The sequence below is a fragment of the Myotis yumanensis genome, unplaced genomic scaffold, assembly GCF_028538775.1.
Source record: "Myotis yumanensis isolate MYYU_CA2020_CCGP unplaced genomic scaffold, mMyoYum1.0.hap1 SCAF_17, whole genome shotgun sequence".
Classification (NCBI taxonomy): Eukaryota; Metazoa; Chordata; class Mammalia; order Chiroptera; family Vespertilionidae; genus Myotis; species Myotis yumanensis.
Genome location: NW_027223768.1, coordinates 34,137,721 through 34,161,822, shown reverse-complemented (window position 1 = coordinate 34,161,822; position 24,102 = coordinate 34,137,721). Strand labels below are relative to the sequence as shown.

Here is a 24,102-nt window from a genome sequence, read left to right as displayed (position 1 = left end):
TTTGTTGCTCGACTTATTTATGCATTCCTTGGTTGTTTCCTGTATGTGTCCCGACCAGGGATTGAACCCGCAGTCTTGAGTATCGGGGGTGATGCTCTAACCAACGGGCTACCCAGCCAGGGCTACAATGTGGTTTTGACCCAAAGTTTCATCAACATTGGCTTTCTCCCTTGGGTTAGTCCTGGCCTAGGGTCAGGCACCCCCGAGCCAGCTGCTCCGGGACCTCACAATTCGTGCAGGTGAGACACTGGCCTCTGTTCTGTGTCAGCGTTCTGGATAAACTCAAAGATGAATTTCACCTGGGTCTCGTAGGCTTGGACTGAGATTCTCTCGTTGATTCCATGTATGCTAGGGGGGAAGAGAGAGCCCATAGCTGAAGCACGAGTATTATTGGGGAGCACTCCCGACCCCATACTCTCGAAACCAGTGGCATTTGACCCTCTGGGGTAGGAAGTGGGCAAGTGGGAGAGGCCATTTGTAGGAAGTGAGGTTTCCTAGGAGCCCTTGGCAAACCACAGTGGGGGTAACTAATAAACCCTGGGGAGTTCGAAATCATGTCCGGCTCGGGACTCACTGGATAATTTCTCCTCTGAAGAGAAATGATCTTTCTCATTCTCTTTCTCTCAGGCCAGGGCCCCCAGCTAGATTTTTCTCGAAGCCAGCACGACTCCCATCCCCACCCCCACATTACTAGGGACACAAGAGGTTCGGGAGGGCAACTGTCTAGAGTACTTATGGGGTTCTTTACCTAGGAATGTCACTCTCAGACCTCATGCCCGCAACCTGCCTCTCCACAACACAAAACAACACAACGCACAAACAAACCTCACATGTAACTTCAAAGATGAAGGGAAATAAAGTAATGACTTGCCCCTTCATTAAAAACAAACCAACCCTAACACCCCCCCCCCCAAAAAAAAACCCCCCACACAAATCCATGAGAGCTGTTCTTAAGCTCATATTCAAATATTTTCATTCTGTTGGCAACTGACTAACTGTGGGGAAATCGGGCCCGGATATGACCAGGAGCAGAGAAATACATGGAGATCATCCTCCCACACCCCAGGTGTAGAATTCGCTGAAGAACCCACAGAACAGTAATTGACACACAGCAGTTAAAATGGGTGATCCTGTCTTAGGTTCTTATGGTGCCCATCTTTGACCTCACGTGTGTCTGCATTTCACTGAGTGGTAATCAAGAACTCTGCAGTCTCCCCCTTTTGGAGGAGAAAATGAGGTTCAGAGGGAAAGCACTCTCCGAAAGGGAGGATTAGCTGGGATTAGCTAATCATCTCCAATCATCTTTTTCATATCTCCGTCCCTGAAAAATAGTGACCAATTCCCACACATCCTGGGGAGTGGCAAGACGGGCAGTGAGGAAAGCTGGCCAGTTGGGTTCTACAATGTCTCCATTTCAGTTTGTGCAGGCCCTGGCCTTCTCCCATTCTGTGGACGTTCAGGAGAAAGCAGTGGGGGAAGGGACAGGTCAGTTGTATCAAACTTGGTCTACTCACTCACCTACGGAAGTCCTGAGGCTGCAGGTAGACGGGGTTGAACCGATAGATGCCCGTGGTGAGGTCTGTATAGTGTCGGCTGTCTGTTTGAGCAATACAAGTACCTAGGAAGGGAAGATTAAGAGGAAGCGGGTTTTATGTGAGTAACCAAGCCAAGGAAGAGGTTGGTGGTGGGCTGGCTGAAAAATTTGGACCCCTCGCTCATTGCAGAGCAAAACCTGGGCCCTCCTGGGAGCCTGCAGCTATGACTATCTCACTGAAACACCGTTTCAGCCAGAAACATAGAAGATCCTCCCTCGGGCATTAGTGAGATATCCCTTCAATGATCCAAAGCTGTGTCCTCTCTCCACGATGACCATGGAGGCCAATACCTTTATTTCATACCCATAGCTAGGTATGTTTAGACATCTACAGGGGTGAGAAAAAGTAAGTTTTCAGTTGTTTGTGTGGAAAAATATATTATACAAGAATACATAATAATAAAAGAATAAACTCTGTGTTTCGTGTACTCACAATTGTAAACCTACTTTTGCCCACCCCGGTAGGTATCCAGAAATCAAACTAGCACTTCTTTATTGCCTCTACTTTCATCTGTATCATCCTAGATCAAAGAGAAACACCCTCTGGAGAACTTTACTGCTATAAAACGCCACCTTCTTAAAGTGGAACATCACTGCCTGTTATTCTCATCCTCTGTCTTCTGAGAGGTTTGGAAAGTCCCAGGAATTCTCCAGCGCCCCACGTTCCTGAAGCCGCTCACCCAATTCCCCAGTTGGGGCTGGGACTTGTCCTGATAGGAGTGTTCTTGGGAAAAGAGCCCCTGGAGCATTAGTTGAAGAGTGATGGAGTGAAATGAAATGGTAACTTGTCTTTTGTTCTATTTTTCACTCTTGGGTGCAGATGGGTAACTAGGCCCTTCACAATTCCTTGCTTTGGGGATTTCTGCCAGTTGATTGCTGCCTATCTTTTATTTCCTGCAAAAACCTAACTTTGTCACTGGGATTATGGCAGATGCCCCAGTAGAGAGCCTTTGGTGGCCAAGGGAGGAGACGATGCAATGGTGAGGACAAGGGTCCCTGGACAGGGGGATCCAGGCCCTGCTCTGGGCAGGAGTCCGAGGAGGTGGCAGACCTCAGAGGGGATGGCTGCTTGGTATCTTCAGATCTAGAGTCAAAGGTCCTACTCTCCACACAGGCCAGGGAATGAACCAGAGGAAATCTCCAACCTACGAAGTGACCTTGTGAGCAGGACAATGGATGTCTCAGAGGTAACAAAAGGACCAATGACCATTGGCCAAGGGACTCCAATGCTGTGTTGCTACATAAAACCTTGAGGGCCTGATTCAAGGTGGGAATGGTGGGGTCCTGGGAGGCCTCATTAACATCTGAGATTGAATATCTTGAGGATTCGGGCTTACTGTCAGATTTAAGTTGATTAAAAAAACAAGGTTGCTTTTTTTTTTTTCCATGCCCAAGTTTGTGGATGTAGAATTTCACAGTAAGCTCTTTAAGGGCTCATGCCTAGCAGAGGGGTAGGTCCTAAGTACAAGCTTAGACAATGTTTGAGGGGATCCATGATTAAGCCTAGATAAAGAAACCGGACCCCTAACATTAGAGCATTTCCCCTTCACACCACAGACCAGAGATTCTCAAACTGTGGTCAGCCATTAGCTGCTGTTAGAATCCCCTGGGGCATCTGCTTAAAAGGCAGATTCCAGGTTCCTCTCCAGAGTTGGTTAACCCAAATCTTTGGGTATAGGTCCAGGTAATCTGCATTTTAGTAAGTTCCCTAGGGGGAATCCTCTTCCACTCTTAAATTCAAGAGCCACTGTCTACACAGTGAAGGTACACTGTGCTGCTGGGAGAGAAGGGTGTAATTGCCAATGGTGTAGGCTGGGAGGTGTTGCTGGGCTTCTGATTCTGAGCTTTGCTGCTGAGCTGTATCCTAGAATGGATCAGAACCAGACTAGGGGAAACTTGGCTGCCTCCATGTCTCTTCCAGGGGATGAGGACTCTGGGCCGATCCTCTCCTCCATTCACTCTGGTCTAGGTTAGCCAAGAACCCAGGCTTGACCTGACCTAATTTATTGTTTCTGCTCCTTTCCTGTTTGCTTTCTCACTTCCACTCCAGGGAAGGGGGTGGAGACCCAACAGGAGGAGAAGTAGCCAGCTGTTTTTAGGCTCAACAGCTGGGGTGGGGGTGGGGGAGTGGACATTGGATAGAAAACAGTTCCAGCCCCCACCTCCCTCCAGCCACAGCTGATGAAGTCATTACCTGGAACAACAATGTTGATTTCCGGGAAGATGGACTGTATGGTCTGGCGGATCAGCTGGTAGCCCAAGGCCTGGTCATCAAAGGGACTGACAGGCAGGGGCTCAAAGCTCTCCAACACATGGAACTGGACCCGGTCATCCAGCACAATATCCTTGGCCAGTTTAAGGACCTTCAGGGAAGACACAAAGGGAGTTTGATTTCTTACTAATCTGCTAACCAAGTACTATAGGAATTAAAACAGCCCTGATTTTTCTTGATCAAGGCAGAGCTCTGGAGTTACAGAGGAGGCTCATTTTAGCACTGGACCTAAGTTCAGCCAATTGGCTACAGGAAATAGAAGAGCTGGGTCTTCCTGGAAAGCCATCTACAGCATAGTCAATTTATGCTACATGTTCGGGAGACTTGCCTCATAGCCAGGAGGCAGGAAGGGAATTGGAAAATCAGGAAATGATGGGTCTTTTCTTTGGGTGGTGAGTCATGGGCTGAGTAAGATGGTAGGAGTCAGCAGAATGCGAATCTCCACCATCTCGAGGGGAATAGATGTGATGACCTCACTTCAACCTGGGATAGTGGTGATGAACAGGTCACACTTTGCTTTCCCCTCTCTGGGCATCCCTGCTTCCTGTTTGTAACCAACGGCACTGGGACCAGGAAGATGAGTTCAGCACAGACAAAAAGTCAGGAGTTGGGGGACTGGTGTTCAAGTTTTCTCTTTGCCTCCTTTCCTCAGGAAGGAACCCGAGGAAGCTCCTAGAAAAATTCAGTCTGAAATGACTAGAGATGAATCCAGGAAAGGTTCTGGCAGGATGTAGACCAGACCCTGAGGATTAGGTCACATGGAGCCATGTGGGACTGGACCAGGAGGCTGGCTTAGGGTGGCCCCCAAACCCACCCAGCCACGCAGGGAAAGCTCCACCAATAGTCTCAACCCATTGGACCAGCAGGTGCTTTAGAGCTGCCTCTGTCCTAGACAGAGGAGTGCCCCATAGTTGGGGGATCACCTAAATGGGGGCATTATCTCAAGAGTACCCCCTTTCAGGTCAGTGTTTCTTAGAAGCATGCTAGGACCTGAGTCTGGAAAGGAAATGAGGGTTCCTACTTCTGGCCTAAAAGCCACCATTTGAACCAAACCAATATCCACACTTTTGGATTGGGGGCGGGAGGAAGGGTTGACTCAGGGCTTATTTTCACTCTACGCTTATATCCCAAATACAGTAATACAAAAATATATAGTCTTGGCATATCCTTGACGCACTGGGAGTTTCCTGAAGTCATTCCCTTTGAGGTGGGTTGGGACTGTGCCTGCTGTCCCCCCTGACCCAAATTACTTAGATCCCTGCTCCCAGAAATTGAAGAGGGCACCCAGATTGTACCCCCGCAGTGAGAGGCCACCGGAGCTCAGTCTTCTCACTAGCTGCTAGGCTGGGGCTCATCTCACTCCTGACTCAAGGCAAGTCCTGTCCCTACCTCATTTCTATACTTCCAGTACTAAGAACATTAAAGGCATGCAAGAAGTGTTGGACACCTGAAATTTAAAAGATGTGGACCAATAAAAATAATACTGGGAGTTGTCTCATTAAGTAGCTTATCCAGGGTTAGGCAGTCAGTACCACTGGGCTGGGTGTCTAAGCCTAGTCAGAAAGACAACATTTATTTGCTTCCACAGTACACCAGATTGCAGTGGGGAGGAGTAGAGCTAGCAAGAAGAACGGGGCTCATCCTATATAATAAAAGGCTCATATGCAAATTACCCCCCTCAACTGGGAGGAGTTCGACCAGGGGGTGGGGTGGGGCCAGCCAGCCAACTGCCTGAAACCCTTCCCCCTGGCCAGCCTGATGGGCCCCAATTGGAGCCCAGCTGGACCCCACCTGTGCACAAATTTGTGCACCGGGCCTCTAGCTTAAAATGAATTCCCTAAAGGTATGAATTCTGAGCCAGAATTTGAAGGAAGGATATGAAACTGATGGAGAAAAGGCAAGAAGCAGTCTGCACATGGAAAGGGGTATGTACAAAAACCGAAGATGACACCAAACTTTGTGTCTCAGACAGTCACTCACTGCCGTATTACCTTGGGAAAGCCCCCTCACCTCTCTGTGCTTCAGCTTGCTCATCTGTTAACATGTGGGTAATAGTAGCACCTACCTGGTAAGTGGTTGTGTCCATTACTGAAGTTAATGTATGTAATGTGCTTAGGCCAGTGCCTGGCACATAGTAAAGGCTCAGTAAGGATTAGCTGCTAGTTGCCTGTTTAGACTAGAGCAGTGGTTCTCAACCTTGGCTGCACATTAGAATCACCTGGGAATCTTTTTAAAATCCTGATTTCTGGGCCTCATCCTCCGGAAATTCTGTTTCTTTGTTACTAATGTTGTGGTCCCAACCCATAACAAAGAAACAGAATTTCCGGAGGGTGAGGCCCAGAAATCAGGATTTTAAAAAGATTCCCAGGTGATTCTAATGTGCAGCCAAGGTTGAGAACCACTGGACTAGAGGGACTGTCCTGGGCAATAATCAGAGGCACAAGGATGGGACTAGGAGGAGGGGCTCGTCAGTGGTCAAAGGGACCCCCAAGTTACTTTAGAGCACATTAGTCTCTCATTTCTCTAAACTCCTCTAGCCCTTATAGCACATTCCTACAATAGTATGTTGTTCTCTGTTTTATGTGTACATACATTTTCCTCTCAAGGGGATGGTAAATTAGTTGAAAGCAAAGGACAACGAAGACTCAAAAACTGGTGAGTCCAGATTCCGTCCTGTGGTAAGGCTGCTCATTATAACATCCCTGACGGTTTGTCATCCAGCCTGGGCTTGAACACTTCCAGTGGCAGAGAGCTCACCATCACGTGTTCTATTTCATTCTACCTTTGAGCAACTCAGCTATGAATGTCTTTCTTATAATGAACTGAGATATGACTTCCTGTAAGCCAAATCCATTTTATTTTTTTTTTGTATTGTATGGAGAGCAGCTACAGTGTTTGGACAGGTTCAAGCCTCGGACTAATGAGAAGGCATAGTCCTCTCATGGCCACGTGCAAGTCCCAGCTTGGAGGGCAGAGCCCTCCCAGCACAATTATAGCCAACAGCTGTAGTTGTAAGCTTGAACCTATGGTCCGAACACGTGGCCCCACGTGCCTGAGTGATGTGGGCTTGATAGAGTTCAGGTGCATGTAATTGAGTAGGATCGAAACCCACGAGAACATTGTAAACATCTTGACCACGCCCTTACTTTGCCTGGCGGAATCTGGCTATAAAATAAAGACACAGCTTGTGGTCCGTGGCACTGTCTCTCCATCAGACAGGGTAGCATCCCACCCAGCCTCAGCTTTAGTCTCTTGTCTGTCTTTTCTAATCCTTCACCGCCCCCCACTCAGGTTCACCCTTGGCCGTGCTGGTGCGGCACAGTATTGCATGTACTTCACAGGATAGAAAACAGTACTAGACACATCATGAACACCAGCAGAATGTCACCTCTGTGGAGATTAGAGGCAGTGCTCTTGCTGCCTGAATCTGTTCCCCATGCCTGTGCGTAAGGATCTCAATCTCAGGGCAAATGCCCCCTCAGAGGGGGCTGACCACTGTATGTAAAGCTTCTCAGTGCTCCTCTCCCACCCCCAAAATCACTTTGTGACACATCATCCTATAATTTCCTTGGTGGTGCTTACCTCTTTAAAAAACCACTGTGTTCACTGATTCCTTGCTGGTTGCTGTCTTCCCCACTGGACCCTATGCACCTCTGGAGTGGGAATCTTGTCACCACTTTCCCAAGTGCTCATATGAATGTCTAACTCATAGTAGCCACTCAAAAACACCCGGGGAGGGAGGAGGGAAGGAAGGAAGGGAAAAAAAGAAGGAAGGAATCTGCTACATTGCCCTCTAGATGAGTGGACATCCGGCCTCCTAGGAGCTCTTTACCATCCCAGGCCCCATATTCCCAAACTCTCCTTCAAGGGGGGCTCCGTGAAGCATCTTCCAATGGTCTTATTTCTATCCCTTGAGGCCCATTCAGAACAAATCTTCCTTTCCACCTGGTGGCCTATTGTATTTCTGAAGACCGTGGAGACCTATCTACACCCACAACGTGGGAAAGACCAGTAAAGGTGGAGGAAGAGGACTCTGGGAGCTGTTTGTGCTTCCGCAGGACCAGCCCAGGGCTCTGTACCCATGGCCCCCAGACCAGCAGGGAGCGAGTGTCCCCGATGCATGGAACCGGGGCACGAGGGAGTGGAGTGACCAGGACAAAGGGTGCTGTGTGTTTTGGGGATGATGGAGGCTTTCCATTCCTCACTGGGCAGGTGGGCAGGATGGGCCTAGGGCTTCCAGGGCTTTCATCAGATCGACCGGGAAGGAAAGCCGCTGTGGCAGGGGCCGAGAGAGGAGGGAAGGGCAGCAGAGCCTGGGGAGATGAAAGCCCCAGCTGGTGGAAACAGCCCTTGAAAAGGGCATGGAGTGGGAATGAGGCTGGAAAAAAACTGGTGGAAAGAAGCACAATGAGGGGAATTCAGTGATTTCCTGGCCCCATGAGCCCCCAGGGAGAGGACAAAGGTTGGCACCTGATGAAAAGAAATAGCGCCCGGGGCTCACATGAGTCCCAACTCCCCTGGAGGGGCAGGCTGTTAACCTGTCTCCACTCACACCCCTTCCGCAAAGAGGGGTGTGCCTCCCACCCTGTGTGACAGCAAAACTTTCCGTGGAAGGACTCAGGGAGAAAGGGCCACAGACGTCTAAGTGTGGCTGCGCCTTGATGAACTGCATCAGGCACCCAGGAAACTCTGCCCACCCCTAACTCTGCTTAACTCGGAATGTGTTATTTACCCGATAGTGGTTCAGTTGCCCCTTTTGATCATTTTTTGAAGGATCAGATTAACTTTTTGAATTCTTTTTAGCTCCACCTGATGTTTAAATAAGCTAGATTTTCCCGTAGATGTCAAATATTCGGTGTCATTTCTACTCACCCTTCAGCTTCCAGCTCAAATGTCACTTCCTCAGGGAAGCCTTGTGTGTGCCCATTCAAGGTCTGGTTCTTTGTTATAGTCTCTAATAGCACCTGGTTCCTTTTGTCACAGCACTCATCACAATCTGCCATTACTCATTCATTGTTATAATTTTGAAGTTGATGTTTGCAGCGGACCAATGCAAGGCTCTGTCATCAACCCTCTTCTCTCCTAACTGTACATATCCTTCCTGTGAGATTGTATTGATGCCAGAGATTTCACTTATGCTAACAGGACCCCAGCCTGTATCTCTAGTTCATCCTCTCTTCAGGCCTGAGGTATTCATAATTATCTATTAATATATTACGAGCTTCTCAACCTTCTGAACCATTACATTTCTCTGTGAAGGTGCTCTTCTCAAATTCCCAATTTTGGTTGAAGGGATCAGCACCTGGCCAACTACCCAGATGAAAAAACCTTACTAAGTGGTTCTCAACCTTCCTAAAGCCTCAGCCCTTTAATACAGTTCCTCATGTTGTGGTGACCCCCAACCATAAAATTATTTTCGTTGCTACTTCATAACTGTAGTTTTGCTACTGTTATGAATTGTAATGTAAATATCTGATATGCAGGATGTATTTTCAGGGGTCGAGACCCACAGGTTGAGAACCGCTGCTAGAGCCATCCCAGCTTTCTTTCACCGCACACCTCTTGCAGGCACCCTCTTCTCCACCAAATGACCATGGCCTTGGTTCAGACCTTCATGTCCTCTGCCTGAGAGGTCACCACAGCTACCTGTCTCTTCCTGCTCCAGCACTTCCTCTGCATTGCTGCCATCATCACTCCCTGAGCGAATCTGAGCAGATCACTGCCCTGTTGGAAGCACTCTGACAGTCCCTTCTGTCTACAACTAGAGCCCACACTCATCAGCATGACATACAAGGCCTTGATCTCCAACTGCGCCTCCATTTCCATCTCTCATTTCCCCCCAGTTTATTCTACTCTTCTGCTTTCCTTGACTTGAGCCTTACTCTAAATGCCGTACTTCTAGCAGAGTCCTATTTGTCCTTTAAGTCCCAGCTCCGATTTCCAGTGGTTGGAAAAGACGTTCTTGACCCTCACAGGGTAGCGTCAGTTCCCTTCTCTGAATTGGTCCTATTTTCCTTTGTTTGTCCCAAATTGTTATAATCATAGTGTAGTGTAGTGTGGTAGCTTAAAGCACAGAGCACAGAGTCTGGAACTGGGCTGCTGGACGGGGAATCTTGGGCATGTTACTTGTCCATCTCAGTTTCCCCATTAAATGAGGACAACACAATTCCTACCTCATAGGGTGGTTGTGGGGATTAAATGAGTGTGTGTGTATATCTTAGGACAGGACCACCTGCAGAGCAAGCCCACTATGTTTGCTACTATCATTTACTAGTATTCATTGCCCACCCCCAGACTCCAGGTTTTCCCCAAACCACAGATCTCCTATCCTAGCCAAGTACCTGGTCCAAAGGGAGCCTTTGAAAAATGTTGGTTGAACAAATGAGAGACTGGGCCAGCCCTGGGATTGCAGCTAAACCAGTCGTCAGGAAGATAGGGTACGTACCTCCTGGACTGTCTGTGCAGGGTGAATCCTGAAGTTGACTGTAGCCTGGGCCACTGGGGGGATGACGTTCACCTAGAGGGAGAAATACACAGCCTGGTCTGAGCCAATCTCCAATCCCCACACCCGACCCCTGCCCAGGAAATGCCAACTACCACCAAGAGGAGGGAGAGGGAGCTGATTTGACTTCAAGGTCTGGGGCTGACTTTTTTTTCATAATTTGTCTTTATTGTTGAAAGCATTACAGGTGCCCCTGCCCCCTAGCCCCCATTGACCCCTTCCACCCTGCTCCCCTTCCTCCCCGGCCTTCACCGCACTATTGTCTGTGTCCATGGGGCTTAATCTTTTTAGTCAGCCCCTTGTCTTCCCTGGGCCCTTGACATGGGGCTGTGTTCAGAGCTACAGGTGTGTCTGCTTCAGGGCAGATCTTTGTGTTTCTTGGGCCTGGAGGGCACCACAGAGAACTGCTCGGAACAAACAGTTCCTCTGTGATGCCCGGCACCTCTGTTTGGGCCCTGGGTGGCACCTTTGTCAGTCTTCTGTGACTGCTCTCCTTCCCAGGGTGCCTAGGACCTTTCTGCAAGGGTTAGTGTTAGTGTGTCCACAGGGCAGGGCCCCCGGAGCCTCGCAGGCCCATCATGGCAGGTCTGATCCCAAGGGGATCCGGATGCTGCTGCTGCTGGTGGTTTCCCACGTCAATTGTGAAATCGGACTGTGTTCTCTGCCTCCAGGAAGAACCAGGACTAACTGGAGAACAGAGTTAAGCTATGGAGGCATTTTTCCCCCTCAGAGGCCATGAGAAAACAGATTCCCCAATCGCATATCTTTCTTTTAATCGGTATGTGCAAAAAAGCACCAGACTAAGGACAGGAGAGCTGGGCTGTTACAAATTAGACGTCTGATTTTGAGTAACTGCAACCCCTTCCTTCCTTCCTTCCTTCCTTCCTTCCTTCCTTCCTTCCTTCCTTCCTTCTTTTCTTCCTCCCTCCCTCCCTTCCTTCCTCCCTTCCTTCCTTCCTTCCTTCCTTCCTTCCTTCCTTCCTTCCTTCCTTCCTTCCTTCCTTCCTCTCTCTCTCTCTCTCCTTTCCTTTCTTGTTGACAGTATTACAGATGTCTCCCATTTTCTCCCTTTTTAGCCCCCCCTACACTCAACCCCCCTCTACCTCTGTTTCTTAACTGGCAATTGGGGCAATAGTACTCACACAGCTGTTAGGAAGATCAAATGGAGTAACAAATGTTAACGTATTCTGGACAGATAAAGATACCATTGGGATTCAAGGACACAGTACTATTACTTCGTGGACACCCTAGGTTGCTGGTGAAGATAGTTCTGGTCTGGCTGACATGTGCCAAGAATTATTTCTGAGGTCCCATTCACTTCTCCTCAACCTGGGCTCCACAAGGCTACATTGTATTCTAAGTGAACGGTGCTAGTGGAAGTTGTGTTGGTGTTATACTAATAGGAGCGGTCTATTATTTCAGAAAGGTCTATTACTTCATGATTTCAGAAAGGCCTACACCCGTGCTAAACAGCATGGCTGGGCTTCCTTTAAACCAGTGGTTCTCAACCTTCTGGCCCTTTAAACACAGTTCCTCATGTTGTGACCCAACCATAAAATTATGTTCATTGCTACTTCATAACTGTAATGTTGCTACTGTTATGAGTGGTAATGTAAATATCCGATATGCAGGATGGTCTTAGGAGACCCCTGTGAAAGGGTCGTTTGACCGCCAAAGGGGTCGCGACCCACAGGTTGAGAACCACTGCTTTAAACAGAGATGCCCTGAGTGGCCAGTCCAATTGGAAGTAAACCAATTTGCTGAAAAGTAGCTCTTAGAATAAGAATGTACCAATGTATTTCTCACTTGAAAATTATTTCTATAAAACTGAACCTCATAGACAATTGGTTTGCCAAGGCCACCCAATAGTTAGTGTATTTTGAGAATGACAATGGGTATATTTTAAGTGCTGTATATATATACTAGAGGCCCGGTGCACAAAAATTTGTGCACTCGGGGGGCGGGGGGAGGGGGGTCCCCCAGCCCTGCCTGTGCCCTCTCGCAGTCTGGGACCCCTCGGGAGATAACGACCTGCTGGCTTAGGCCTGCTCCCGGGTGGCAGAGGGCAGGCCCAATCCCTAAGTGCAGCACCTGGTCAGGCTCAGAGCAGGGCCGATGGGGGAGTTGGGGCGCCGTCCCGTCATGCACAGAGCAGGGCGGATTGGGAGGTTGCGATGCCACCCTCAGTCACGCTCAGGGTAGGGCCGATTGGGGGGTTGGGGCACCGCCCCCTGTCACACTCAAGGCAGGGTCGATGGGGAGGTTGCGGTGCCACCCTCTGTCACGCACAGAGCAGGGCCGATCAGGGGGTTGAGGAGCTCCCCCTGTCACTCACAGAGTAGGGCCGATAGGGGAGTTGGGGCACCACCCCCTGTCACACACAGAGCAGGGCAGATCAGGGGGTTGGGGCACTGCACCCTGTCACACTCAGGGCAGGGCCAATGGGGAGGTTATGGCTCTACCCTGTCACACACAGAGCAAGGCCCGTGGAGGGGGGTTGGGGCGCCACCCTCTATCACCCACAGAGCAGGGCCGATCAGGGGTTGGGGCGCCACCACTGTCACACTCGGGGCAGGGCTGATGGAGAGGTTATGGCTCTACCCTGTCACACACAGAGCAGGGCCCGTGGGGGGGCGGGGGTTGGGGCGCTGCACCCTGTCACACACAGAGCAGGGCCGATCAGGGGGTTGGTGCACCGCACCCTGTCAAACACAGAGCCACAGGGTGTGGCTATCAGGCACAGAGCAGGGCTGATCAGGGGGTTGGGGTGCCTTCCCCTGTCATGAACAGAGCAGGGCGGATAGGGAGGGAGGTTGTGGCCCCGACCCCTGTCACACACAGAGCCGCAGGCCCATCAGGGGGTTTGGGCGCTGCCCCCTGTCACACTGATCCCGGTGCCGGGAGCCTCGCTGCTCCGCTGATCCCGGTGCCAGGAGGCATATTACCCTTTTACTATATAGGATAGAAGCCTGGTGCATGGGTGGGGGCTGGCTGGTTTGCCCTGAAGGGTGTCCTGGATCAGGGTGGGGGTCCCCACTGGGGTGCCTGGCCAGTCTGGGTGAGGGGCTGAGGGCTGTTTTCCGGTTGGCGAGTGACTAAAGCTTCCAACCGCTCCTTGTTTTCTTTTCTCTCTCTTTTTTTTTTTTATTCTGGGCCAGCTTTAGCTCTGAGGCCTCGCTGCTGAAAACATTGATACAATGTTTCGGTCCGGCTGGATTTCAGCCCGGCTGGTTTCTGGTGTTTTGTTTAGCTTCTTATTTGCAACATAGTACATAGTTGCTTAGAGTTGCAGTTGAGAGGCCGGCAAGTGAGACCGGGAACGTTGGAGTCCGCAGCAAGCAAGCCTCATGCTCGCTTCAGTGCCTGGCTGCCTGCCGTTATCTTGGCTGACAGTTAATTTGCATATACTCACTGATTAGCCAATGAAAAGGGTAGCGGTCATACGCTAATTACCATGTTTCTCTTTTATTAGTGTAGATATATACCACAAATGTTATAGATTTTATAAATGGCAGATGAGTTTTTCTTTTAAACTCAGGGTAACACTAGGGAAAAAATACATTAATCACTCATTAAATTTGTTAGGTGGGTATATTTTTCAAAATATAAGGAAGAGTAATAAGAAAGATCTGTGATAATAGATAGGTTAGAAACCTTTAGTCTACATGACCAAAAATGCTAGGTTAATATATTAGTATAACAGGTTGAATGAGTATAGGTCACAAGGATTAACTCCCAAATAAAACCTCTTCACACTAGGGTAATGTTTTTTTTTGTGTTTTTTTTTTTTTTACAACCCAAAGAACATGGACACCCCCTAAACTACTAATATCCAAAGTCTGGCCAGCGATTTCAGAGCCTTTGTAGACCTCAGCTAGAACGCTTGCTCTTGAGGCGTACCCAGCTGAGGACACAGGCAGTTCAGCACTGGGCCTTCCTATTATTCCAACTGTAACCAGATGAGGAAGGAGGAGCCAGGGGATAAAGCCAAGGAATGGAGGGGTGGGCGGGCAGTGAGCAAAAGGTGCATGGGAGGGACCAGATGAGGTTACCTTGATCCCTGCATTGAACATGGTGACTGCCGTAGTGGTTCTGACCAGCGCATTGGTTATATCCTCTCTCTCCATTAACCTAAGCAAAAGGACTAAGGTCAGATGCTGTCCAATGGGGGAAAAATGAGTTGGAGGACCACCCACTTTCCGGAACTTGTAAGAGATCTTTAAGGCTAGGGGGGATGTCCTATCTATGAATTACATATAGTGTTTGGTGGCTGAGGAACAATTATTAGTCACGTCCAATAGAGCCAAGGAGAGGGGACTGGGTGGTGGGTAGGTATGGGGTGGGGGTGTGTGAGGGAAGGAAAGATAAAACTTTACCTGCTTACAATGGGCCAAAATAGCCACAGGTTGTTGAAGATGACATTGGCAGGGAAGGAAAACTGAAAGAAAGAACCAGGTCAGCAGGATTTCAGAGGGGTCAGCATAACAGGGTCGCTGTACCTGAGGCCTGGGTCTCTTCCTGCTTTAGATCTGCCTGAGGGCCCTCAGTCATAGCCTCAAGGATGAGTGGGAACCGACTCCCAACGGGTGCCTGGGTGTGTTAGGTCTTAGGGTCTCAGATAAGCACCAAGAACCTCAAGGAACAAGCCAGATCCTTGTGTCTTGGCTCAGCCGCGGGCTGAGAGTGAGTGAGAATGGGCAGAGCACTGGTACGCAGTAGGGCCCTTTTATTACTCTCAAGGCGACTTCTCTGCCACCCTTTCTTCCTCTCCCACAGCTGCCCGGGAGCATGTGAGACTTCTTCCCACACCTCATTAGCCAGTTGCTGCAACGTCATCTTCAAGGGCCCACTTCCAAACATGTTTGGCATTGGAGTCTGCTCCAGTCTGGAAGAGAAAAGGAGTTCTTGCCCAACCCCGGACAGAGACCCACAGTCTGAAGAGGAGGAGGAGCGAGACAGGGGGTTTCAATGGGCCTGGCCAGGAGGTCTCCTATTCACCTCCACCAATGAACCATCCAAAGACCTCAAAACACAAGCAAGACCACCTCTTCTCCACCAGCAGGAGCTGTCTTTTCTACTGAGTCTGAGTTAGGGCACTCTCCCCACCCCCATATCACTTACCACACAGTAGCCCAATTGTTAGTCTCCTCCACTAATTGTGAGTTACTTGAGGAAACACTGTCTGTTTTTTCCACGACTGTTATGCCCACGACCAGGCACAAAGCCTGAACAGGGTAGATAGTCAGTTGAATATTTAATTCAATAAATATAGTTCTTCTTTCCACTTTGCTAAAAACACACCCACCCAGATAGTGGGGAAACACTGGTACAGAGCCTCCTGTCCTCGCCCACACCCAGCAGCCTTTATTTATCTCTGTCCTCTTCTCAGGGCAGGTGGGGAATTTAGACAGCGTACGTCATTGCCAGCTTGGATTTCTAACTTCTGGTCTGGACCTTGGACTAGCCCAGCGACTTGACCTAGCTTTTGTTTGCTGGCCTTTGCTTGCCATATGGGTAGGTCTCCTCCTGACCTCTCACTCTTGTCTGGGTACTGGTGGCTCTGTCCTCCCGGCAGCCCTCACCCTGGCTTCTCAGTCCCACTTCAGGGCAGGACACTCAAACTCAGAGTGGGAAAGCGCCAGGCCTTCCATCCCGAGCCTGGCCAGGGAGCAGGGCCAGGGGTGGCTCACCGGCTGACAGCAGCTGCGAGGATGCCAATGCTAGTCTCTTTCGGAGGAGCTGAGGAGTGGCCCGGAGTCTTGTTTACTTCCAGCATGAGGTCAAGTGAACCCTTCTCTGAGACCGAAACCCTGCAGGAAAGGATCAGAGAGGGCCCTCCTATCTTCTTCTCACCTGAAATTATCCCATAGGCCCGCAGGCCGATCTGCGCAGTGGTCGGGTGGGCTAGGGGGTCAGCTTCATGCTACTTAAAGAAATCTACACTTTAAGAAGAGGAGGGGAAGGGGAGCCCAGAACCTGTCAAAGCTCAGGGAAATGAAAGCAAGAGGAGTAAACTATAGTTGTTTCAGCGTGGCTTACAGTTGCTAGGCGGGGGCCATCTCAGATGGGTGAGAATGCCTTCCAAAGTTGCCCGGGGCGGGGGGGGGGGGAGGGGGAGGAGGGGAGGGGTGCTTTACTCACATGGCAATGGGCTTCTTGAGGCTGGGAATGAAACCATCCAAGATGAAGCTACCCTCATCCACAATGAAGGCGAGCTGGACACCCCTTGCCTGGAGGAGGGCTGAGATCTTCTGAGCCCCATGTGCCCCTGACACCTGCAGATATTGAACCCGGAGCCACAGTCTTTCTCAGCCACAGTCTTTCTCCAGAGACAGCGAATGGAGACCCATTCAGCTTAGCCAGGGGCTCCAATACCTCCCTGTCCCATCTCTTCCTTGGAGGAAAGGGGTATAGACAATATAGCCTCACAGATTCCTGGAATGTCAGAGCTGGAAGGGCCAAACACCCCTCATTTCACAAATAAAGAAACTGGGACCCAGAGAGGGAAGTCATTTGCCGAGGGTCAAAGTAAGCAGCATCACTGGAAATCGAACATACTCATTGATCTCCCTGTTATTTCTCTCTGCGTCACACCAATGTTTCCCAAGGTTGAGCTGACGGACCACCTGCCTGCCTCAGATATTACCAGGGAGTGAGCTAAAAATTCAGATATATGCACATCATTAAGTGGAAGAAGCCAATCTGAAAAGGCTAAATACTGTATGATTCCAACTATCTGACATTCTGGAAAAGGGAAAACGATGGAGAGAGTAAAAACATCAGTGGTATGCAGACTGGTACAACCACGATGGAAAACAGTGTAGAGTTTCCCCCCAAAATTAAAAATGGAATTGCCATTTGACACGGTGATCTCACTTTTAGGAATATATCCTAAGACTCCTGAAACATGAACCAGAAAGAACATATGGATCCCTATGTTCATAGCTGCGTTATTTACAATAGACAAGATCTGGAAACAGCCCAACTGCTCATGAGTGGATAAAAAGACGGTGGTACATTTACACAATGGAATACTATGCAGCTGTAAAGGGATATATTATTACCCTTTGAGGCAGCATGGAGAGACCTGGAGATTATTATGCAATTGACAGAAGCCAATCAGAGAAAGACAAATATCACATGATCTCACTCATATATCGAATACAATGAACAAACTAAACTGACGAATAAAATAAAAGCAGTGGCATGGAAACATGCAACAGACTGATGAATCTCAGAGGGAATGAGGGAGTGGGGACTGGAAGAGATTAACCGAAGAACTTGTATGCATATATGCATAGCCCATGGACAGACGATAGGGTGGTGAAAGCCTGTAGTAGGGCGGGAACTGGGTGGAGGGAGGCAATGGGGCAAAAAGAGGACATCTGTAATACTCTCAACAATAGAAATTAAAAAAAAGATCAGTGGTTTCGAGGGGTTAAAGGAGGGAGAGAGGGATGAACAGGCAGGCACAGAGGGTTTTAAGGGCAGTGAAAATACTCTGTAGGATGCAATAATGATGGACACAAGTCATTGTACAGTTGTCCAAACCCATGGAATGTACAACACCAAGAGTGAACCGTAATGTAAACTACGAGCTTTGGGTGATTGTTATGTGTCAATGTAAGTTCAATTGTAACAAAGGTACCACCCTGGTGGGGGATGGCGATGTGGTAAGTGGGGGAGGCTATGAATGTGTGGGGGTAGAATATAAGAAATCTATATTCTCAATTTTGCTATGAACCTAAAACTATTCTAAAAAAAAATAGTCTTTTAAAAACAAATTGAGATCTATGACACAGGGCCCAGGAATCTGCCTTTTGGTCAAGGGCCTTAGATAGGTCTGGCACACAGATACCCAAAGAAGTTGGTAAACCACCACACCAGATCCTGAAGACCCTATAGCTGGGGAGCAAACTGGTCTGGGTGAAGACACCCCCACCCCCGGCCCATAGGGGTCCCAGAGATGGGGATAGGATGAAGAGGCTCTACCTCCTCATCATGGCCCAAGGCAATGAAGAAAGATCTTCGGGGGATGTAATTTCTGATCAGCAGGAGCTCCAAGGCCTGCAGGATTGCCTGGGGGACAGAAGCATATGAGAGGAGGAAAAGGGTTATTATCTAGTGGGAGTACCAGGGCATGAGACATTCAGCTACCTATACCAGGGCTGGTGCAACTCAGATTGGCTAGGTTCTCTTTAAAGACAGCAAATTCAAATTGCACTTCCCCACCCCCCTCGCCCCCAATTCCTGGGTTGATCTTTAGGGCCCCAAGGCAGAGGGAATATAGCATTTCAGACCATCACAGAGTTCTTGTTGTCTAGTGTGCCTCGACCATAGATGAAGCCATCACGTTCCAACCCAGAGAACGGGGGCACTTCCCAGCCCTGGTCAGGGGCAGGCACCACATCAATGTGAGCCAGCAGCATGTAGGGCTGCAAGCTTGGGTCCGAGCCTTGGACAGTGAACAGGTGGCTGTATTCTCCCACGACTTCATGCTGGATAAAGCTGGTTCTGAACACAGTAGGAAAGACTAGAAGCAAAGGGATGGAAAGCAGGGAGAGAAAGCCAGATTTAAGTTTCCTCTGGTCTCCCACCATGTGGTGCCCCTGCCCTTAAAAAAAAAAGTAAACTTCTTTAGGAAGCCTTCTGGGACAAAGCCAGTCTGATTTCTGATTTGCCCACATAATCTCTGAAATTTGTTTTTCCCATATTTCAATTGGTAGTTTCTATGTAGTGACATGCATGTCAAGACTCCACCACAGCCCTAATCGGTTTGGCTCAGTGGATAGAGCGTCGGCCTGCGGACTCAAGGGTCCCAGGTTTGATTCCGGTCAAGGGCATGTACCTTGGTTGCGGGCACATCCCCAGTGGGGAGCGTGCAGGAGGCAGCTGATCGGTGTTTCTCTCTCATCGATGTTCCTAACTCTCTATCCCTCTCCCTTCCTCTCTGTAAAAAAATCAATAAAAAAAAAACATATTAAAAAAAAAAAAGACTCCACCATTATGACAGTCAATAGCTCAAGATGTGGCCTGGTCTGACCTATATAACATGTTGTCATAAGTACATGTTATAGGGCTCTGCAAACTAGGGATGTGTTAAATTTTGAATATAGTAGGCCCCAGTATCCAAATTACTTGGAACCAAACATGACCCTTATCTATAAATCGGAGATATTTTCTTTTAAAAAACAGTACTCCTACTGTTTGTGTTACATGGATATAAAAGATTGTTCTGACCAGCACAAGGCCACACTTCTGCGTCCACGTGTGAATGTTCCCAGGGTCATTATTCAGGTTGCAGATAAGTCTTAGTACAGGTGGCCTTAGACACACGGGAGGAAAAACTTTGCTCTCCCACTGGGCTTTGTTGGAGGAGCCCACAAATACCAACATGGATACCTGGAAACAAAAGCCGGAAGTAGAATATGCTTTTATTTTGTCAGCCAGCTTGTCTTGTTGGCTGTCACTGTACATTTAGTTCTGTACTTTTTTTTGTACTTTCTCCTATTTACTGAAGACTTCCAGCCTGGCCTCAGCCTGGCTGCTGGGCATTGATCCCAGAGCCACCTGTCCCAGGTAGAGAGGGGCCTCCTTGCTGCCCCCAGGCCAGCTTCTCCCACCCCTGACAACTTTGGAGGAGTGGCTTTTTATTTGATTGAGGAAGGTGGCCTTACTACTCTCCATGAGCTTTTCATATGGGGAGCAGGGAGTTCCAAATCTCCTTTTCCCTCTTGACCCATCCTCCAGCTCATGGGTGGTGGGGGTGAGGAGAGAGGACCAATATGATAGAGGACCAATATGATAAGCTCAAGGTTGCTTACTGCCTAGAAACTCAGAAATGTGCTAAAATGAATCTGGAGTAGGGCCTGTGTAGGTGGAGTGAGTGAGTGTGAGTGTGTGTGTGAAGCATGGGGCATAGTTCTGGAAACTTGCACCGAAAGAAGGAATTCCTAGTCCCACCTTCTGATTTATTGACTAACACTGATCGCCTTGTTATAGAAAGAACTGTGTCCCCAGTCCGAACTCTCCCACCCCTTTCCCACAGTGTGTGGCTGACCTTTATGAATGTATTCTCCAAACTCAGCCAGGGCTGTGGTGTTGAACTCCCCGGGGTTGAAAGACACCGTTGGGATCTGGATGGCACCTGCCAGAGTCGGAGAGTCAGATATGGGAGATTACAGATGACAACAGCCATTGGTTTTTCCACAGCCCTCTGTGCATAAAAATAGCTTTACATTCATTATCTTATCGTTGCGGGGCGGGAAGGGGGGGAGAGGGGGAGGGGGGAAGGGGGAAGGGGAGAACAATCCTTTAAAGTAGGCACTGCTGTTTTTCCCAACTTGAAGGTAAGGAAACCAGCTTAGAGGTTAGAGCTGCTCAAGATTGTCCCGAAAGGAGCAGTAGGACTGGGATTTAAACACAGGTTTGTTTAGGTTCCTATGGTTCTCAGAGGAAAATAAAACCCAAGATTGGGGGAGGCGCAGGAGAGTAGATTTTGGACCCTGGCCCTGATGGGGAAGCTGCTGCTATAAATTGCTCCCCAAGGCCTCACTCTGCCTCTGCAACCACCATCCCTGGGATGAATCAGGAGCCCACAGGCCTGGGTCCCGCCATGAATGAGGCTTTGTGTGCAGAGGGCAGGCTTATTACTCACGGACTGGCTTATCCAGGGTCACTCTGGTCTCTCAGCTGAGGCCAGTTTTTGTGTGTGTGTGTGTGTGTGTGTGTGGCTCACGATATCTGGGAAGGGGTAGATTTAGAGCAGTGGTTCTCAAACTTGGCTGCACATTAGAATCACCTAGGAATCTTTTTAAAATCCTGATTTCTGGGCCTCATCCTCCAGAAATTCTGTTTCTTTGTTATGGGGTGGGGCCACAACATTAGTAACAAAGAAACAGAATTTCCGGAGGATGGCGCCCAGAAATCATGATTTTAAAAAGATTCCCAGGTGATTCTAATGGGCAGCCAAGGTTGAGAACCACTGATTTAGAGGCTCCCAAAGGAGCTCTTCAGTCCTAAAGAATCTCATTTGCCCTCCCCAGATGTCTCAGTTCCTGACTTGCCAATAGGCTCATCCCTTTGAACCAGGAAGTGTTTGCACCCTTAGGAAGTCCCATTATTAAAATAAAAAAAAAAAAGTTGCAACAGCATGAATGCACCTGGAGAGCATTACGCTAAGCGAAATAAGGCAGTCGGAGAAAGATAAGTATCACATAATCTCACTCATTTGTGGAATATAATGAACAACATAGACTGATGAACAAAAATAGAGCCAGAGTCATAGAAGCATCGAACAGATCGTCCTTCCAACCTAAGAGAGAAGGCAGGGGAGGTGGGGCGGGGGGGGGGGGGGGGGGGAGGTAAGAGATCAACCAAAGGACCTGTATGCATGCATATGAGCATAACCAATCGACACAGACAGTAGGGGTGGGTGAGGGCATGTGCTGGGGGGTGGGAGCAGCTGGGGAGAGGTCAATGGCGGGGGGAGGGGGGGGGGAGGCAGGGGAGGAGACTTACGCAATACTTTAAACAATAAAGAATTTAAATAAATTTTTTTAAAAAAAGTTCCATTATCAAATTCAAACACCACTGGGTGTATTATGAGAATATTTGATTAGATAGCTACCCCAAAACACACTGGGGAAAAATGCACCTTGAGAAGCTTGAAGTCCAGGGAGGGCCTCTGAAAGACAAACTTAGGTGTGTACTCAGTTTTTTTCCTAAGGATCAGCCCTATATCATAGCCCACTACATGGGCGGGGAAGCCACGGTTCTAAAAGATTAAATAAACTGCCTACATGAGAGGCAGACCAAGATGTGAACTCAGGCGCTGTGTCCCCTGTTCAGCTCTAAGCCGTGCTGCCATAAGGGTCCTACTTTAGGTTCTTATCATTACTTTTGCTTTCTTCTGTGCAGAGATTCTGGGAGCAGTGGCCTGATGCCTTTCCGAAGACTATTTATCCTTTGCTTTGAAAGAGCACGGCTTTGCCCCCAGGCCTATCACTTCAGCGCTCGCACAGTTTATATTCAATCACAGGGCTTGGCTTTTGCCCACTGCATATGTTTGCGTAGTCAGTGGTCGGCAAACTCATTAATCAACAGAGCCAAATATCAACAGTACAACGACTGAAATTTCTTTTGAGAGCCAAATGTTTTAAAATTAAACTATATAGGTAGGTACATTGTTATTAACATAATTAGGGTACTCCTAAGGCTTAGGAAGAGCCACACTCAAGGGGCCAAAAAGCCGCATGTGGCTCGTGAGCCGCAGTTTGCGACCATGGGCGTAGGTAATTCATTTTAATCCGTTAATTAAAAGGTAATTCCTTTTAATTTATTAATTCCTCAAGCCCAATGGGGAAGAGGGACCTCATTATCCCACAGGGTCTAGCACTCAACAGAAATTTTTGTTTTTCTCCTGGAAAAATGCAGATTCAAAAGGTAAATGAACTTAAGCCTTGGTTTGAGGTCTAGGGGAAAGATGCCCTTTAATTAGCAGAAGAAATCAGGAACATGCCACACTCCAGTAACACCCCCCACACCCCTTCTTGGAGCCATCTGGTGTCCAGTGGGTCCCATAGGTGCTAGAAGTTGTCACCCAGGGCCCACTCCTTGCTGCGGGGTGCTGGGGAAGATCCTTTAACTGACCTAACCCTCAATTTCCCGACTCTGTAGATGATAAGGTTAAGATCATTTCACCTTAAAATTGCGCCGAGATTTAATGGAATACTGTGCAGCTGAAAAAAAGAGGGATCACTTACCCTTTGGGACAGCATGGATGGACCTGGAAAATATTATGCTAAGTGAAATAAGCCCATCTGATAAAGACAAATATCACACGATCCCACTTATTTGTGGAATCTAATGAGCAGAATGAATTGACCAACAACACAAGACCTGAAGCACGGAGGTATGGAACAGACGGGGACACCTCGATGTGGGGCTGGGGGGATGAGAAGAGATAAACCAAAGAACTTATATACTTGTAGGCATAGCTCATGGACCTGGGCAATAGGGCAGAGAAGACATGGTGTGTGTGTGTGTGTGTGTGTGTGTGTGTGTGTGTGGATAGGGGCTGGGAGGCATGGAGGTAAAAGGGGGGAGAAAGGGAGATAGCTGTAATCCTATGAACAATACAAAGTTTCTTTAAAAAAAAATCAAAACTTTCAAAGGTTAAAAGTACAAATAAAAAGGCAAGCAGGGGCTAGGGTGAGTGACTGCCCGGCCAACAGAAGCAAAGTTGGAGCTTTCAGGCGAGCCAGGAAACATGGGAGACCCCAGAAGTTAGGCCTGTGGGAGAGGTGCCCTCCCTAAGCCCGGGCACGACGTGTCGGGATGGAGGCGAGGCTGGGCTGTGATGTGTAGGACACTCCGTGACGGGAGAGTGGGGTACCCGGTTGGGCCTGGGAGAGAGGGACCCATGGCTGAGCATTGGTGGGCGACGGGGACCCGGGCTCACCTTTCAGCGATTCCTTCATTGTGACGCGTTCCTCTTGGCTGAACTGAGAAGGAATTGGCGATGCCCTCTGATGCTCAGTGTCCCTCAGGCCCTTGGATCTGGTGACGGTGGCGATGCCTAGCAGCAGCATAGCCGCCAGGGTCAGCACGCAAACGTACGGCCGAGCCATACTTCTCTCAGGTTCCAGCTGCTAGTCTGCGGCGGCTGGAGTTTGGACCCAAACGTTCAGCCCGCGGTCTTCGCCCGTCATTGCTCCAATTCCCGCATGGCCT

General features: G+C 48.9%; 1 protein-coding gene across 1 annotated transcript; it reads right to left on the bottom strand.

The window, feature by feature from the left end:
- On the bottom strand, positions 1 to 24,079 carry PM20D1 (peptidase M20 domain containing 1). Its single transcript, XM_070396290.1, has 13 exons — positions 23,831 to 24,079; positions 20,429 to 20,515; positions 18,669 to 18,901; positions 18,361 to 18,447; positions 16,510 to 16,643; positions 16,059 to 16,178; positions 15,178 to 15,253; positions 14,745 to 14,806; positions 14,421 to 14,499; positions 10,312 to 10,383; positions 3,789 to 3,957; positions 1,519 to 1,618; positions 1 to 348 (listed from the first exon to the last, which is right to left on the bottom strand). Exons 1-13 carry the CDS (start codon positions 23,997 to 23,999, stop codon positions 225 to 227), a joined length of 1,512 nt encoding a protein of 503 aa, XP_070252391.1. The 5' UTR covers positions 24,000 to 24,079; the 3' UTR covers positions 1 to 224.
- Positions 24,080 to 24,102: the final 23 nt, after the last annotated feature.